Here is a 15,765-nt window from a genome sequence, read left to right on the forward strand (position 1 = left end):
TCTGCTTTGATATACACCATTTTTAATACCCCCTAATCACACCTAATACAACATGTTCAACATCAAGTCTCTGATCTCGGTGGCCTTGGCTGCGGCCGTGCTCGCGGAAGGCCATCGGTTCCCTTCAGGATCTATCAGGTCTTACCCCACGGGTACAGGTACAGGCACAGGCACAGCCATTGGAACAGGCACGCGGCCTACTATTAAGCCCTCAGGTTCAGTTCGATCATACGGGACGTCAAGCGGTACGAAGCCTGTCGTGCCCACTGGTGGTACCCAGCCAGCTTCTCCATCATCATCAGGCACAGCACCGATCAGCCCAAGTAGCGGAACGTCTGGAAGCCCGTCTGTCTCGACTGGCGTGCCATCGAGCAACTCAGGGGTGCCATCATTCAGTAGCTCCACCACTCGAGGTCCTTTCCCATATAGCAACAGTTCTGCTCCAGCGACCACCCAGCAGACTTCCTCAACTAGTCCAGAGATTCCAGCTTCCAGCCCATCTATCACCTCAACTGCAAGCACGCAAGAGGTGGTGACCACCCACATTGTCACGTCATACGTCACGCAAGTAACTCAATCAAACATAAACGGCGGAAGCCCGATAGTCCAAACATCGACAGTCTACGAGACTATCACTAAGACAATCTGCACAAAATGCATTGCTCCTCCTACACCGGCCCCTACTGCGTCTACCGTTGACGTGTACACAACCGTCATTGTCTACACTACGACCACGATCTGCCCAGTCACCCACACGGCTACCTCAAGCGGTGTTGCGATTGAGCAAACGGGCCTCACAACATCTACAATCACAATTACAGAAACATCTACAATTTGTACAAAATGCGTTCCATTCCAAACCTCCGGCCCTGCAGCTGGTGCTGGTGGAGCGCCTGGTCCTCATGGGCCGGAGCAGACTTCAAACGCCAGCCCAGTCAAGGGTGGCTCGTCTCAGCCAGGCTCCAATGCTAGCCCCAACAACGGAGCTTCTCCACAACCAGGTTCCAAGAACGCAGGATCCAACCAGGGCGCAAGTCCCGCTCAAGGCAACTCTGCACCTGGCAGCCAGTCTGCTCCTCAATCGGGCAGTGAGAAGCCAGGTGCTCAAGGCCAGCAATCTACTGGAGGATCATCTCCAGCTCAAAAAGGTGGCGAGAGCGCACCAGCTGCAGGACCACAAGGCGCAAGCAACACACCTGCTCCAAGTCCAGAAGCTGCCGAGGCAAGCAAGGCACCCAAGATCCTTACCATTGAGGAGACGCTCGTCCCTATACCCGTATACGCTACCCAGACACTCACGCGACCTGGCGAGAACTCTGCTTCTCCCACTGGAACCGGGGTCAGCGCAAGCGTCAGTGCAGGGCCATCAGGGATAGCAGGGACTGGCACTGGCACTGGCAGGGCAAGCTCTAGCTCCTCACCATTCAACTCGCCTGAGGCTTTCAAAGGCGCTGCCAGCAAGATTGGTGGGGGTGCCTTTGGCATTGTGGCTGCATTCGTTGCAACCATGATGATGCTGTAGATAGCATTCATTCTATAGCTTGGGTGGGAAAAGTACAGGTCATGTAAAGATTTAGAAATCTGTACTTACACAATCACATTAGACATCAGTCTGTCTCCCACCGCTTGCTTGTTACCGCACATGATAGTTCCTTCCTCTCCCTAAATCTGATGCATGGTGTACCTTGAAGTCGGAAATCTCGCAATCAAATAGCTCGCCGGATGTCGAACCATGGCTAGATACGTAGTGTACAGCAGACACAGCGACTGATGCTGTTTCCCCCCGTCTCTATTCTGGAATGGCGATGATGCAAGAAGCCGTTAGCTGCATCATTGGCTCGACCGAACTCGCCCTAAAACTCCAACTCTACCCACGATCATACTGCCATTCATTCTGCTCATCTGCTCTCACACCGATCGAATTGAACATTAGACTGAGTGCCCAAGTTGAGATCGAAATCGTCATTCATGTTGCTTCCACGATTCCTAGTCACCCACTCTGTCTCACTACAGCACCTCCATATCTGCAGCTAGCGACCGCCAAGTGCAACAAGCATACACAAAAGGATTCTCTAAGACACTGACAGATCACATTGTCTGGGAGATAACGGAACTTGATCTTTCGTATTTTTGTGACCTGCGCACGAGCCCTCCATGCTAGAAGGTCGTCCAAGAATTCCTCTCATTTCTGGCTAGCACAAGCCAGTGAATACATTATGGGGCTCTCTTGTTTGGGACTTGCGATAGTCTACTTACTACTCACACCCCATCTTGCTCTAGCTATTCCAAAATTTGGACTCGGCAGCTTTAGATCTACTCCAAACCAAGCGCCAATCGGTGACTTGCATAATGAGCGAACGAGCGCTATCAAAGATGCCTTTTCCTATGCCTTTTCCGGATACTTCAGTACTTGCAAAGGACGGGACGAGTTGAAGCCCGTATCTGGCGAATGTGCTGATCCATTCTCAGGGTGGGGTGCTAGTGCGGTCGACGCTCTCTCTACTGCCGTGATCATGGAGCTTGAACCTATCGTAGAGGAAGTCCTCGACTATATTCCTACAATAGATTTCACTTCCTCTGAATCACAGAAGGACCGTCTTGTCAGTCTGTTCGAAACAACAATACGATATCTTGCAGGTCTGCTTTCTGCCTACGACTTACTGAAAGGCCCGTTCCCCATCTCACCAAAGCACTCCTACAAAGTCGAGGCTCTCCTCAGTCAGGCAAAAGTGCTAGCAGACCGTTTGAAATTTGCCTTCGATTCCCCTTCAGGAGTCCCGTGGAACGATCTCAACTTCACGCACTCAGATTCTCACAACATAGAAACCAACGGCCTCGCTACCACGGGTACCCTCGTCCTCGAATGGCAGCGCCTCTCTGATCTCACCGGTGATCCCGAATATGGCCATCTCGCCCAGAAAGCTGAGTCCTACCTTCTCAAGCCGAAACCCACCTACAATGTCCCATTCCCTGGCCTCCTAGGAACCCGCATCTTGACCACCGACGGCACCTTCGAAGACGCCAACGGCGGCTGGGGCGGGGGCGATGACTCCTATTACGAATACCTGATCAAAATGTACGCTTACGACTCCTTTCGCTATCCACATTACAGAGACAGCTGGATAGTCGCTGCCGACTCCACCATGAAGTATCTAGCCAGCCATCCTTCATCACGCCCCGACCTCACCTTCCTAGCCGGCTATGAAAACCAGACGCTAGTGAACTCCAGCTCGCACCTCACCTGCTTCGACGGTGGAAACTTCCTCCTCGGTGGTCAAGTCCTATCTCGAGCTGATTATATCTCCTTCGGCCTCCAGCTCGTCGACGGCTGTCACGAAACTTACGCGGCCACTGCAACGCACATTGGTCCTGAGACCTTCTCCTGGGACGATGCCGACCTTCACGCCAATCGAGCTAATCAAACTGCTTTTTACGAGAAGCATGGCTTTTATATTACTAATGCCGCATATGTGCTCAGGCCTGAGGTGATTGAGAGTTACTACTACGCTTACCGCGTCACGGGGAATAAGAAATACCAGGATTGGGCGTGGGATGCGTTTGTGGCGATCAATGAGACCTGTAGGGTTGGGAAGGGATTTAGTAGTATCAATGATGTTGATGCTGAAGGGGGTGGAGGGTTCATGGATAGTCAGGAGAGTTTTGTTTTTGCTGAGGTGCTGAAGTATACGTATTTGATACATTCGGATGTGAGTGTGCCTTCTCCTCCTCCTTCGTTATTTTTCTGCTTGACCTCTGTATGAGCGATGGGTGCTGATTTGTGACGATTGTTAGGATGGACCGTGGCAGGTTGGGTATAAGGGCAAGCAGGAATTTGTGTTTAACACTGAAGCTCATCCGTTCAAAGTGGCTGGACCGCTTGTTTAGCTGGCTTGGTATATATCGATCAGACGCATTTGGCTGATGCTAAGTTCTGCTGTCATCATTTGCGTAAAACAGTAGGTCTTTCTCTTGCCACTTTCATTACTTGCTGCATGCTAACTCTTCCACTTTGAGTGTATTACAATCTTGAAAGAGGCATCTCTAATAACTGCTTTGCTGCTTATTATTACTTATGTTAGGAAAAGTCACTTCTATCTGATTTAAAAGTGAATAGGAGGGTGCTCGAAGACAATTCAGATAGAGGCAAAGCTAGATGTTGGTATTATAGATATAAGCTTCGCTATATAGCCACCGGCTACCTATGCAGTAAGGTGCTAAATAAGGCTTTTGCAGCCATTACAACAACTAGAAAATCCTCCTTTAGCTATACAAACAAAGCAGATTAGCTACAAACAGCTATTCTTAAAATTAAAGCAGACGAATTCCAACCACCTCCTCTCCTCCACCTACCTCCCCTCCCCCTCCGTCAGCACATCAACGTTCAATCTCGCCGGCTCACCCGAGGCTTTGTGCCTCTTCTCTATCTCCTCCTTGATGATATTGAAGCTCTCTTCCTTATCGTCCTCCTGATCCGCCAGCCTCATCATAAGGCTCTTATCCCTATCGCCTGCCTCCATCCAAGTAAAATCGACCTGCAAGCTGTCCACTGCGGCTGCCTTATCTCCTACTTTCGACAGGATCCGCTTGATGAAGTCGTAAGCACTGCCACATGCGCCGAGGCGAATCGCAACTCGAGACGCGCCTACGCTGACGAAGATATTAATTTTGGCTGCTTCGATCGCTTGGCTTGATGAGGCGTCCGCGGGAAAGGGCGATTGAGGCTGTGAGTGGGCGCTTGGAGGAGCTGTGGGGGCGTAAGGTGACGGGTGCGCGAAGGAGTAGGAGCGGCCCTGGCTTTGATGGGCGGGGAAGCCGGGGGGAAAGGCAGCTGGGTGGCCAGGGAACTGGGAGTATGAAGCGGGGAATTGGGTTGAATTCGGTGAGTTTGGAAGAGACGGAGGCTTGGGGCTGTTTGTGTTGCCGAGCATTTCCAAAGGACGGAGGTGAGGCGGGTAGGCAAAGGGTGGTGGACCGGAAAGTCGCTGGGCTTTCTGAGCGTGTTGTGACTGGGCGGCAGCGAGCTCGGAGGGTAGAGGTCGTTTGAGAACTGGAGTAGCAGCTTTGTTTACCGGCGTCTGACTTCCCAAGCTTGATCGTCTCGGCATAGTCTGGGGTTCAGTCACCTCGGCTTGGGTTGGGCTGATGCTTTGCTGTGATCTCTGACCCTGGGGTGCGCCTCCATAGGGATATCTATCGAATATATCAGAATGATCTAGACTCGGTTGCGCGCCCGCTTCACTTGGTGGCTGATGTGGGAAATGCTGAGCCGGTCTGCCGCCATTTGCAATACTTTGGCTGTCAGGAAGACCTGGACCAGGCGGCCCAGGTGAGGAAGCCTTGGGAGGTTGACTCTTTGTTCGATGAAGGAAAACATATTTCGAGGTACTAGGGTTTGCCACTGGAGGAGACGCTTCTTTCTGTGATTGCGAAGAACTTCGGATATGTGCACTAGGTGCTAATTGAGACTGCTTGGAATCAGATTTCGCGTACGGTGGCAGTTTGGGGGCTATGTTAGGTAGCTGGTAGTCCACCTTCTTGGTGGCCCGCCGTCGTGGGGTCTTAGCAAGTTGTTGAGTCGCAGATGTTTGCCTTGGAGAAGTCTTGAGGGCAAATCCTGATCCTACGCGGGTAGGATTACTGTTGACTGCAACGAAAGCAAGTGAGGGCACAATAGGCTCTGAAGAGGCAGATGCAACTTCGGATGATCCGAGTGGCGCTGGCTTGTTCAAATTTGCTTCGCTTGTTGGCACAGGAGACAGGGCCCTGGTTTTGTCTACCAGTGATGTGCCCACTCGTGAATCAAGTTGAAGCTTTGACTTTTCTGTCGCCGTCTTTGGATACCCTGTTGTATTTGATGCTACGTTCATATCTTGGTTTGACTTCTTAGCGTTCAAACCAAACTCCGTCGAGGATGATGTCGCCTCCTTGGCCTTAGAATGGTTTGTCATGTTGAAGAGATAATCATCAGCAAAGAAGCTTGACTTCCGGGAAGGTTTATTGGCGATGTCTCGTGAGCTACGTTCCAACATACTGCTCGGTGAAGCAGCGTCTGACACACTTCGTGGCGGAACGATAGCCTCCATGACCTCGACGCTGGGTTCTCTGAACCTAATGTTTTGCTCCGGAAATGACGGTGGTTGAGGTTTAGTTGCGTTCTGATATGATGTTGATTTCCCTTCCAGCTGATTGATAGCACTGATCTGGGGCTCGGTTTTCGGGCTTATCACGAGACCTGGGGCCATCGTGTTCTGGTTTGGGAGACCATGATATTTCGCTTCTGGCGGCAAAGCCTGTGTCTTGTTTTGTAAGTCATTTTGCTGAACAGGTCCGTGTGATGATCCCCTAGGACCCGAATCGATCATTTCTCTACTGTCGCCAAAAGCAGGCCTATAGGCTGGACCAAGCTGAGCTTGAGAGTATTGGGCTGATGCTTGTGGAGAGATTGGCCATGAAGGATGTGGCTGTAAGGCCACATCGCTCTGCTGGGGGTAGGGAATCCTGGTTGCAAATACTGGGCCTGGAAGCTCTGCTTGAAGACGTGTTACAAACTCCTGGGTTGGAGGTCTTGCTAATGTCGTTGGTTCTGCCCATGTAATCGTGTCTAGTGAGCTTTGCCGGAGAGAATATTGAATTTTCGGATCATTTGCAAGATCTTTATATTCCTGTTGAAACATTATTGGCATGAATTGAAATTGGCTAGCCGACCATTCGTAGATCTGGGTGGGTGATTGTAATTTTGAAGAGTCCTTGTTTCGGTGCTTACTCAACAGGTCTCGAGGTACTGGGGGATTTTCATCTACTTGTGGGGAAATATCTACAACCGGTCTAGATGCCACAATTGCTGCCGGAGGAGGCATGGTGCTGCGTTGTGGTACAACTACTTGTACTTTTGGACTCGTTGGCCCATAATTCACCTGTGAGACAGGTTTTGGAGACTCTGAATGAATGGCCAGAATCTTCGGCGAAGAAGGCATCTCTTGCTCAAGAAATGAAACTTTGTGATCGAGTGAATCTACTTCAGGCGGTGGACTTGCTTTAGAAGGTTCCACCAGTATGGGGCCTGACGATTCTATGGGTAGGGCAAGAGGACGTTCTGAGATGATAAAATCCTCTACTTTGGCCTCCTTCTGGCGATGGCTGATTTCATCCGTCTTCGAGATACCCAATTTCAAACTGCTTTTTTCCAGCGTCTGATCCTGAGATTTCCGCCGTTCAGCCGTGCTGATCCATTTTTCAAGCAGAGCATCATTACTGTGGGAAGCAGGCCTAATTTTCGGCGTTTTATCAACGAGTAGGGTGGATTCAAGGATCTTTTTGTCGTCGCTCTTTTCGCTAGCTGGTTCCGCAGATTGCTCAATGGTCAGTCCAGTTTGGTCTTCAGCAGAGAGATCCGTTTCCTCTCCCTCTCTCAACCCCTGATGGAGACGCCTACGCTTTCGAGGCGCGGCTGTGAGGATGGTGATGTCATCGTCCTCAATCTCGACAACTGCGGGACTTTTTCTGGTTGTTTCGTGTCGCTCCTTCTCTGTTGAATTCTGATGATCCGGTGCTCTAGATTTGGGTTGATCCACTGATGAACTCTGAAAATCTAGATCAACTGGTGATGTCTTGTTAGATGCTCCTACAATAGACTGTGCTTCTGCGATTGAATCAGGAGGAGTTGGTGGGCGATTTACAGTCGTTGACCACTGATCTCCCATCTGTGGCGGGCTAGATACTGCTGGTGGCTCAACTTTGTTATCAGATTCGGCTTCCCTTGGCTTTCCTATCTTGAGATGAACGATCAGACTTGGTTTCTCCACTGCTTTTTTGTCAACTGGCACTGGCTTCGGCGTTTCCGATATTTCCAAGCGTTTGTTAGATCCAGCCAAATGGCCACCTTCTGAGCGTCGTCCATCTTTTCCGTAGATAGATATGAACGCAACCCAGGCTACTTTCTCTTGCTTGCTCGGTTTAAGCGGGAAACTACAGTCGGGCAATTTAATGACCCGATCTCCTACGATGCTATTGTCTCCGTTCTGACGACAAGTCTTGCAGATCCAGTGCGGACTGACATGACCAGCTTCGCAGTCGAATGGCTTATCGGCACTAAGCAAATCGCGACACGGCTGGCATATGCCCTGTATGATCCCGGTAAGTCCATAATCTAGAGTTCCTTGCAGAATGCCAATGTCCCTACCTTAACCTTCTCCCAGTTCGTCATGATTCTTATTCATCAAGAAACCCCCATACCATCAATTCCAGGCTTTCGGATGTGACTTGAAATTTGATAGAACGACTTTCCCAGAAAAGCAAACTGTCAGATATGGCGAGACGGAGAAGCGCAAAAGGTTCGTGTATAGGCGGTTTGAGTCACGGTTGGCCACAGTATTGTTCTTGTCTTAGAAAAGGTGCTACAATGTGTTTGCGCAACAAGATTGACTGGAGAAGAGACGGAGATTGATGACGACGACTACGATGAATCATCGGAGGGGGCGATGAATACGATCGAAGTCGGAGCGCACGGTGTTCCAAGGCGATCCGCGTGGTTCTGGGCGGGCATGGCAGTGGAGATTAGTAGTGAAAGGGACAGAAAACGAGAGCTCGAGATTTGTTGACTAAAAGGTGCCAACCCCACCCAATGACCCAGGCAAACACGGCGGACTCGGACTCGTCCAATCAGGGACCGCGTCGTCAGGGATTTACGGGCTATCCGAATCGGCTTCCCTTAGGCAAGGATGTGGCGGATATACAACCAATCGATGAGGTCGAAAACTTGGCTAGCTGCTGACCCTACTGTCGATGGAGAAAAGGCGAGAGATGGCACGTCCCCTTCGGTGCAATCGGCTGCTCTGACTGGTGCGACGCCCTGGCTGATTATCATCCATCATGATCCTGCTGACTTGGGCCTCTCTCGGGGCGCTATTTTCATCCATCCTCCGCCAGTCTCCTCCTTCCTGGAATCACTCGCATCGCCGTGCGTGCACCTGAAACCCTTCGAATTTCGCATTGGGTCCAACTGCACGCCATCGCGATGATATATCGTTGTCATGCGCGCTCTGATGGATGCCTGGGGAGGGACTTGTCACGCGTCGCAAGCTGAGACGACGCCTCCTTGGGAATCGGCGCAATGTCATTTGATCCCTTGCTCTTATGCAGGGCGTTTGATTGGCCGCAAGGCAATGGAAATGCAATGCATGCACCACCCCACTTTTATTCATTGGATGGTCACATTATTATGATAGTGATTTGACTTCCTGTGCGAACACCTCCTTCCCACTCCCCCCCCATCATTTCCACAATCTCATTATCGCGATAACCGTTATTTCCGTGCTACTCCCAATGCGTCCGGATGCCAAGACTGATTCTGCCCTAAAATGCCCCTTGAAGAACTCGGAATTGGAATGATGGAATAATGATTAGAAGACCACGCGGCAGCCTTTCTAATTATCTCCTGCTGTTGAAACACTGCGTCTTTCACAGCTCAGGGCAGTGTCTCTCACAACGCTCAACGACCTTACGCTATGGTCAACCCGTGTGGCACTGCTTTCGCGCAGCAACAGGATTCCTTGCGCTAGACTATGAGAGAAATTGCAGCCTCTGCACGTTCAGTGCATGTGGATCCGAGGCCATGGTATTCTTGTCTCGCACACTTTTGCTCCAAAAGGCAACGTATTCTGGTTGGGAAGCTGTGCTGCGCCTCGCTTGTTCCGTAAGGGCTGAGTAATATTGATTATCCGGTGCTTATGAAGCCGCGGACAAGAATCTCTGTACCTTGGAGCGTCAATTGCAACTGATAGTTCCCTTCGTTTCTAGATCATCGCGGACGTGTGTGACCGGCCAAACTCACGCTTTTCCCTCTTTCCTACAAAACAAGACGCGCAGCTACTCATGAGAGACAGCAACATCATGACCGTCGAAGAGGCAGCAAAGCTCTCTGCATTCTCTCTAAAGCATGGATGACTTTTCTGATTATTTCTCGTCTTTCACGAAAGACGACTTACCGCAGACAATGTTGGCAGAGGTTAAGGTGGCCGACTGTGAAAACGGTCCATTTTGAAGCCCAATTTGGACTATTAGTGGCTAGACTTCTAGTTGAACAGCTGGTTTGCATCTCAAATTAGATCGCTGGCCGTTGGTTTGACTCGGAGACCAAATCAACTATTAATCATAAAAGCCATTTGAATTGCCAATTTACTTTTTATTTCTAGACAATTTAGGCTGATACACCAAACCGTTTGCCCAACAATTGGTCTGATGCCCCGACTGGACCAACTATCTGCGAAAACGACTGATTCGTCAGCTTATACGGCTAGCGGCCCACGAACGTCCTGGCCAAACTAGCAGAGGTTTCGTGATATTTTGGCTCTCACCTTCGTCAGCGCATCATTTTCCCCTGATTGCAAGATAACAGATTCGGCGATGAAGGCACGCAAGCAGTATGGCTGACTACGTCTTTCACAAAGACATCAGGACTTTCATACATTATGGCGAGTCTTCGTAAAAAATTGCTTGATGAGAGCGTCCGTAGGTAGCTCCTGTTGAACATTGCACTATGGTTGTAGAGCCGTGTATGAGCATCTAGCTGGCACATATCCTGAGCGACTGACAGCAAGAGATTTGCATTAAAAATTGTGATATTTAATCAATCAGAATTTGATCAATTGATTAACCTCGTACCTATTGAAATGTAACGACTGACCTATCAGAGTTTTGCTGGTATCAATTGCAGGCCATGATATTGGGTGCCCTTTGATGGATAGTTTGCTCTCCAAAACCCCTAAGTAAGCGTCACATTTGAATACTCATGGAGGGTCAGAATGTTATTCAAGTAGAAGTAGGATGGTAAATGACGATATGGTAATTCACGAGCGATGAAGCTCTCGCAGAGAAGGTAGCCATTATTGGACGCCGTGCAAGGAAGTATGATTTTTCCATACTAGTAGAAATAGTTCGACGTACGTCGAAGACAGAATCATGATCTCACTCATGTCACCATAGGAAGCTTCCACGTTCTAGAGACACTTTAGATTTTCTTTTCAGCCAGTTCTCGATTATTCAGGTCTCTGCGTAATATCATGAGGAGCTTAAACAATGTGAGAAGGACTTAGGATCGCTAGGATGGAAACCATCCAAATTAGCTACAAATCATTTGGTCATTTCTGGACGTTGTTCTATCAAAGCTTCTTTCTTACCATACAAACGATTGAGGCCTTGTATTTGGCAGCCGTATCTCATATTCTACATTATTATAGCGTTCATTGTCTCGATATTCAGCACATACAATTTTGAACGTCTTTGGAATGAGCATACAAACGAGAGCGCTTTGAGGACGTCAGCGTTCTGTCTATGTTTATGCAATCGAATATTGCATTGTTCTTGAATAGCAGCCCCATTTTACTGTGCCTGGGCGACTTGGCCTGCCATTTCCCTTTCGAATCTACCCTCAGTCCAGACGCAACTTTGGCGCTACTTCTTAGCTAGCATCTGATGAACGGAGTGTATAGTTCAACCTGAATTCTTTATGCAGCATACAGTCACTGGTAGCAACCTGAAATGCGAATGAGCCAGACATTTATAGCGGCTACTAGGTCGGATTTTGAATGTCAAAGACATTCAGCGGTCTTGCTTGACAAGAGGCCACAGCCGTTGTAATAGGTGTAAGACATTGCTTGTGAGAGAATTGAGAAGCTTTAGAAAACTTCCAAAATTTCTTTGCTTCAGTGTTGAGTTCTGTTTTCATGAACCAGTCTTTCCATTGGCGACTCATAGCCGACCTCGTAGCACGACTGGATGGCTTGAAAATGTAGAAATTGTAAACACCAGTGTTTCCTTGCTCTTAGCCACAGCCCAATCTCAAAATATGCTTCCTATGTAGTGAAATTTTTTCCTCTGCAATCGTAGGTACGTAAACGGTGTGATTCATCAGAGTCATAGGATTTGGTGGTAGATCCGGACTTCACGTCGCATTTCTGAGATGTTCCTTTAGGCAACGGACATCAGATAGAAGAACAAGGATATCGAAAGCCCGTCGATATTCAATGCGAGCTCGTCGTGGACTGAGCAACTTGCAAAGCCTCGTAATTCGCCCGAAACCAAGAGGCAGGCCTCGAACTTGATGATCTCAAAGTTCATCTAGGCTGTTAGCAGAAGATTTTACAAGTAGTATGGTCACGTACATTTGCAAGCATCTTCTACGTATCATAGGACCATGATTGATCAGTCATTCTCAGCAGTCCTAGTATATCGAATCTTCAGCTCCTCGAGTCTCACAAACGCCACGTAGGCAATGCAAAAGGTGTCAATGGAGAAACATAGGGCATTTGGAAGGAAAACTGAGTCAAATGACTTCTGATCTGTTGGCCAAAATGGATATGAGATTGGTCGGTTGTGGCATCAACCACACTCCTACCCTTGTAGGTGATGAAGGACTCTAATATAATGATATTTGATGAGTGACTGAGTATAAATTCACGATACTAGTAGGATTGCTGACTTCGTCACATTGATAGTGCACTGTGTGGTTGAGCTCTCAGTAATGCTGCTAGGTGTTACCCTGGGCGAGAGGCGGGCCTTCTCGATTCATTCGTAGACAGCGTCAAAGGTACCTTGACGCTGTTCGCTCAAGACAGGTAGAAGGGGTTGCGGAAGAGTCCCATCATCATGTAACGAAGTCCGACCTTCTCCCAAATTCAGCCATGAGAAGCCAAAGCTCTGATCCCAAGAAAATCTTACGATATTAGAACGACATACCGGAAAGTCACATCAATATCTAGCAAAATAAGCTTTCTGTCTAGGTGAAAAGGCTAGAGACAGGGTGCAGGCTATGGTCTGCTTGAATTGGACAACAAACAGCCAGAGATTCATTTCGTACCGAGCAACCGAAGTAAGGGTTGGAGGCACAATCATACAAACACAAAGCTGACGGACGTAAGCCTTGAAGTAGATCGCGTTGATTGCACGGGCGCAGGCATCATAGAGAAGGGTGACTACGCAGTGAAATTCAGGGTGGGAAAGATCAGAATAATGATAGCGTTCTCTCTGGGTGCCAGCATCGACTTGCACTCTCACACTGACAGACAACATTGCCGAATTGTAGAGTGCTAGTGGAAGGGCATCTACCTATCATCATCCGTATTTCAGACTGCTGCGGAGACTAGGGCATTTGTTTGTGTCCCACAATCACCGCTCATTTGCCATCGCCTCTCCTGCATCGTTTCCTTTTCACATCTTTGAGTCAGGCAAGGTATCAATACTCAAACCTAAGCAATACTGTTTCCCTCAAGGGCGTTCAAGCCTCCCACATGATAATACCGCAAGCGAGAGCCCAAAATTGCACACGAGGAGGATATCTCCAGGCTTTTCAGTACACAACACTCAGAGTGCCTGCTCACAGAACTCGCTCCGCGATAATATCAACATGAACACCAACGAAAGCAGTCCCTTTGTTGGACTTCCTCTTGAGATGTACATGCAAATTCTTGGCTACTTCACGGGAAGGTTTGCTCCTGAACTGGCCATGATGAGTAGGACTTGCACTTACTTCCGGCACATTGTACCGACCATTTATCCAATCTATTGGCAGAAGATCCGCAAGCTCCGGGGCGTCGAACTGGAGATAATGGAACGTGATCATCCCCATCTCCTAAGTCTCCTGCCAGACGGACACCTACCATGCCACACCTGCCGACAAATTCAGCCAGCTAGGGCCTTCACTCAAGACGAGCTCAGACTCTTTCCTCTCGGCCAAACCAATGCGCATTACCGCACTTGCCTACAATGTCCGCCATCACTCGCCAGATATTACTCTAATAATCAGAACTACTTCCAACAATCGGCGATAGTAGCTTCGTTGTCAAGGAAAGCAGGCGCTGCGATGCCAAAAGCTGTTTATGTAGAGCCCGTCTCTCTGCATGCACAACAAGACGAGCAGGACTCGGACCTTTCTGTGAATCTATCGCAATCCGTTGCTGAGGGACCAAAGTTGAAGAAACGTTGGAGGAATATCGTCTTCGCCTGCAGGAGGAAGATAGTTAAGCATGGACTTGTCTGGAGACAACGCCTCTTTAAACGATAAGATTTCCGAACATCAAGAGCGCCACTGCCATCTAGCTAGAGAGCCCACTAATTCCTTCTGTTGTTATATTGGAGGCAAGTACAAGAAATGGCCGCCCGGCGGTATTTGACACACGAGAAGAACTTTTTCGTACGCAATCCCAATCATGACATCTATCGAATGACTGACCTTTTACAGTGACTTCCACGTGGTTGGCCGACTCAATTGAACCTGCAGATATACAAGAGGAGGCTACCGAGAGACGTCCGTCCTAGTATTAGGATCCTAAAGCTCTTATCGAACTGGCACTTTTTATTCGGCAATATACCCTCCTTTCAGATATACATGCAAAAAGTGGAAGAGCCCTCCTACAGAGCCAACAGTCCAATCGGGATCACGATCGTCATCATGCACGTTGCACCTTCCCGAGCTTTCCCCCAAAATGCGGCCGAGTACGTGCGGCCAAGCGCATCAGCTAAAAAGCCTGCTTTTTTGCCCCCAACATATGCACGGTCCCTACTCCTCCTGCTCTGGTTCTTACCTCTTTTACTTTTCCTTTGGATCAAGACTCTTCCTAGCCAACCGCAGCATAGCTAGGTGCATCAGATTGAGCAATCATGGAGACCAGCTCGCTAAAACCTAGCCATGGCTTGGCAAATATCACAGGCCCACACGAACAGCCATTTAAGCTTCTGATGTTCGACGCTCAGTCAGAACTGGATTCTTTGTAGTCTACTGAGGTGAAGACTTCTGATGCTGAAGAAAACCATGTTGAGCCTATTCATCATCTCTTAAATTGCGTGATCAAAGTCATCTCTTAAAGAACTACTGCTCGAATTTGAGGCGATCTTCTTTCGTGTTCACGTCTCTGCCTGCTCGCTTTAGCTCTGTCAATTTGGGGTTCGGAGAGACTGAATTTTCAGGACTTGCCAGAACGATTGATTTAATCAAGCAAACGTCTAGAGATTATCTGACTTTCCTCAAATAAGATTTTTTCCCTCTTAAATACGAGACAAAGAGAGAGACAGAGACAGAGACAGACCTTTTGCAGCATGTCCAATGGTTGCTAAGGTCTGCTTCAGCGTTACCGACTGTTCAGTCCATCCAATCTCAAGGGCACACTGCAGCATTGGTAGTAAAACTCACACTCCGATTCTCGGGCCAAGGGTCAAATTAAACCTCTCATAATGAGGTTGAGCCCTGAATTGGACCGCTCGCAGTCCACCAAACTGCTAGCAATATATCAAACTATTCACCAATAGATCGGTATGAAGCTCAACCTAGACGACTAATATTCCGTACAACACCAAATTAGACGTACTATCGATATGACGGACGAGTTCATGTCCGTCTATTAAAACCGCTAGCAGTCTACTAAACCGCTGGCAACGCTGGTCTGCTTCAAACAAGCAGATGATTGATTATCGTTGTAATGGCCCCAACGCTAGGAGTTGGTGGTATTGTCATAAGCTAGCAAGGAGATAATGCAAGCTCATATCTGGGATAACAAGATCTAATAGTTCAACTTCTTGAAGCCCGACCATATCAGAAGGCTTAGTCTGAACATGTCAACGTATCACTGTGCTAGAGCCTCGGGTGCGGTGTTGCACAGACTAGAAGGATAGCTTCGTGGGAACAGTGTCTCTTCAAGAGATGCGAACGATCAAATGTGGAAGAGTAGCAAATTGGTGAGGAGTTAAAACTATAATGAATTGGATACTCACCGATTG

At 48.7% G+C, this 15,765-nt stretch overlaps 3 protein-coding genes across 3 annotated transcripts; 2 read left to right on the forward strand and 1 right to left on the reverse strand.

Annotated features, from left to right (window-relative positions):
• Positions 1–52: 52 nt before the first annotated feature.
• KY384_000996 (uncharacterized protein) lies at positions 53–1,522 on the forward strand (the record flags this gene model as incomplete). Its single annotated transcript, XM_044809528.1, has 1 exon — positions 53–1,522. The coding sequence occupies one exon, from the start codon at positions 53–55 to the stop codon at positions 1,520–1,522; it is 1,470 nt and encodes a 489-aa protein (XP_044673435.1).
• Positions 1,523–2,216: 694 nt separating this feature from the next.
• On the forward strand, positions 2,217–3,885 carry KY384_000997 (uncharacterized protein; the record flags this gene model as incomplete). The annotated part of the gene is made up of 2 exons (XM_044809529.1): positions 2,217–3,707; positions 3,793–3,885. 2 exons carry the CDS (start codon positions 2,217–2,219, stop codon positions 3,883–3,885), a joined length of 1,584 nt encoding a protein of 527 aa, XP_044673436.1.
• A 461-nt stretch (positions 3,886–4,346) lies between these two features.
• KY384_000998 (uncharacterized protein) lies at positions 4,347–8,203 on the reverse strand (the record flags this gene model as incomplete). Its single annotated transcript, XM_044809530.1, has 2 exons — positions 4,347–8,120; positions 8,180–8,203. 2 exons carry the CDS (start codon positions 8,201–8,203, stop codon positions 4,347–4,349), a joined length of 3,798 nt encoding a protein of 1,265 aa, XP_044673437.1.
• Positions 8,204–15,765: the final 7,562 nt, after the last annotated feature.

The sequence above is a fragment of the Bacidia gigantensis genome (assembly GCF_019456465.1).
Source record: "Bacidia gigantensis strain McMullin 20006 chromosome Unknown contig_125, whole genome shotgun sequence".
Classification (NCBI taxonomy): Eukaryota; Fungi; Ascomycota; class Lecanoromycetes; order Lecanorales; family Ramalinaceae; genus Bacidia; species Bacidia gigantensis.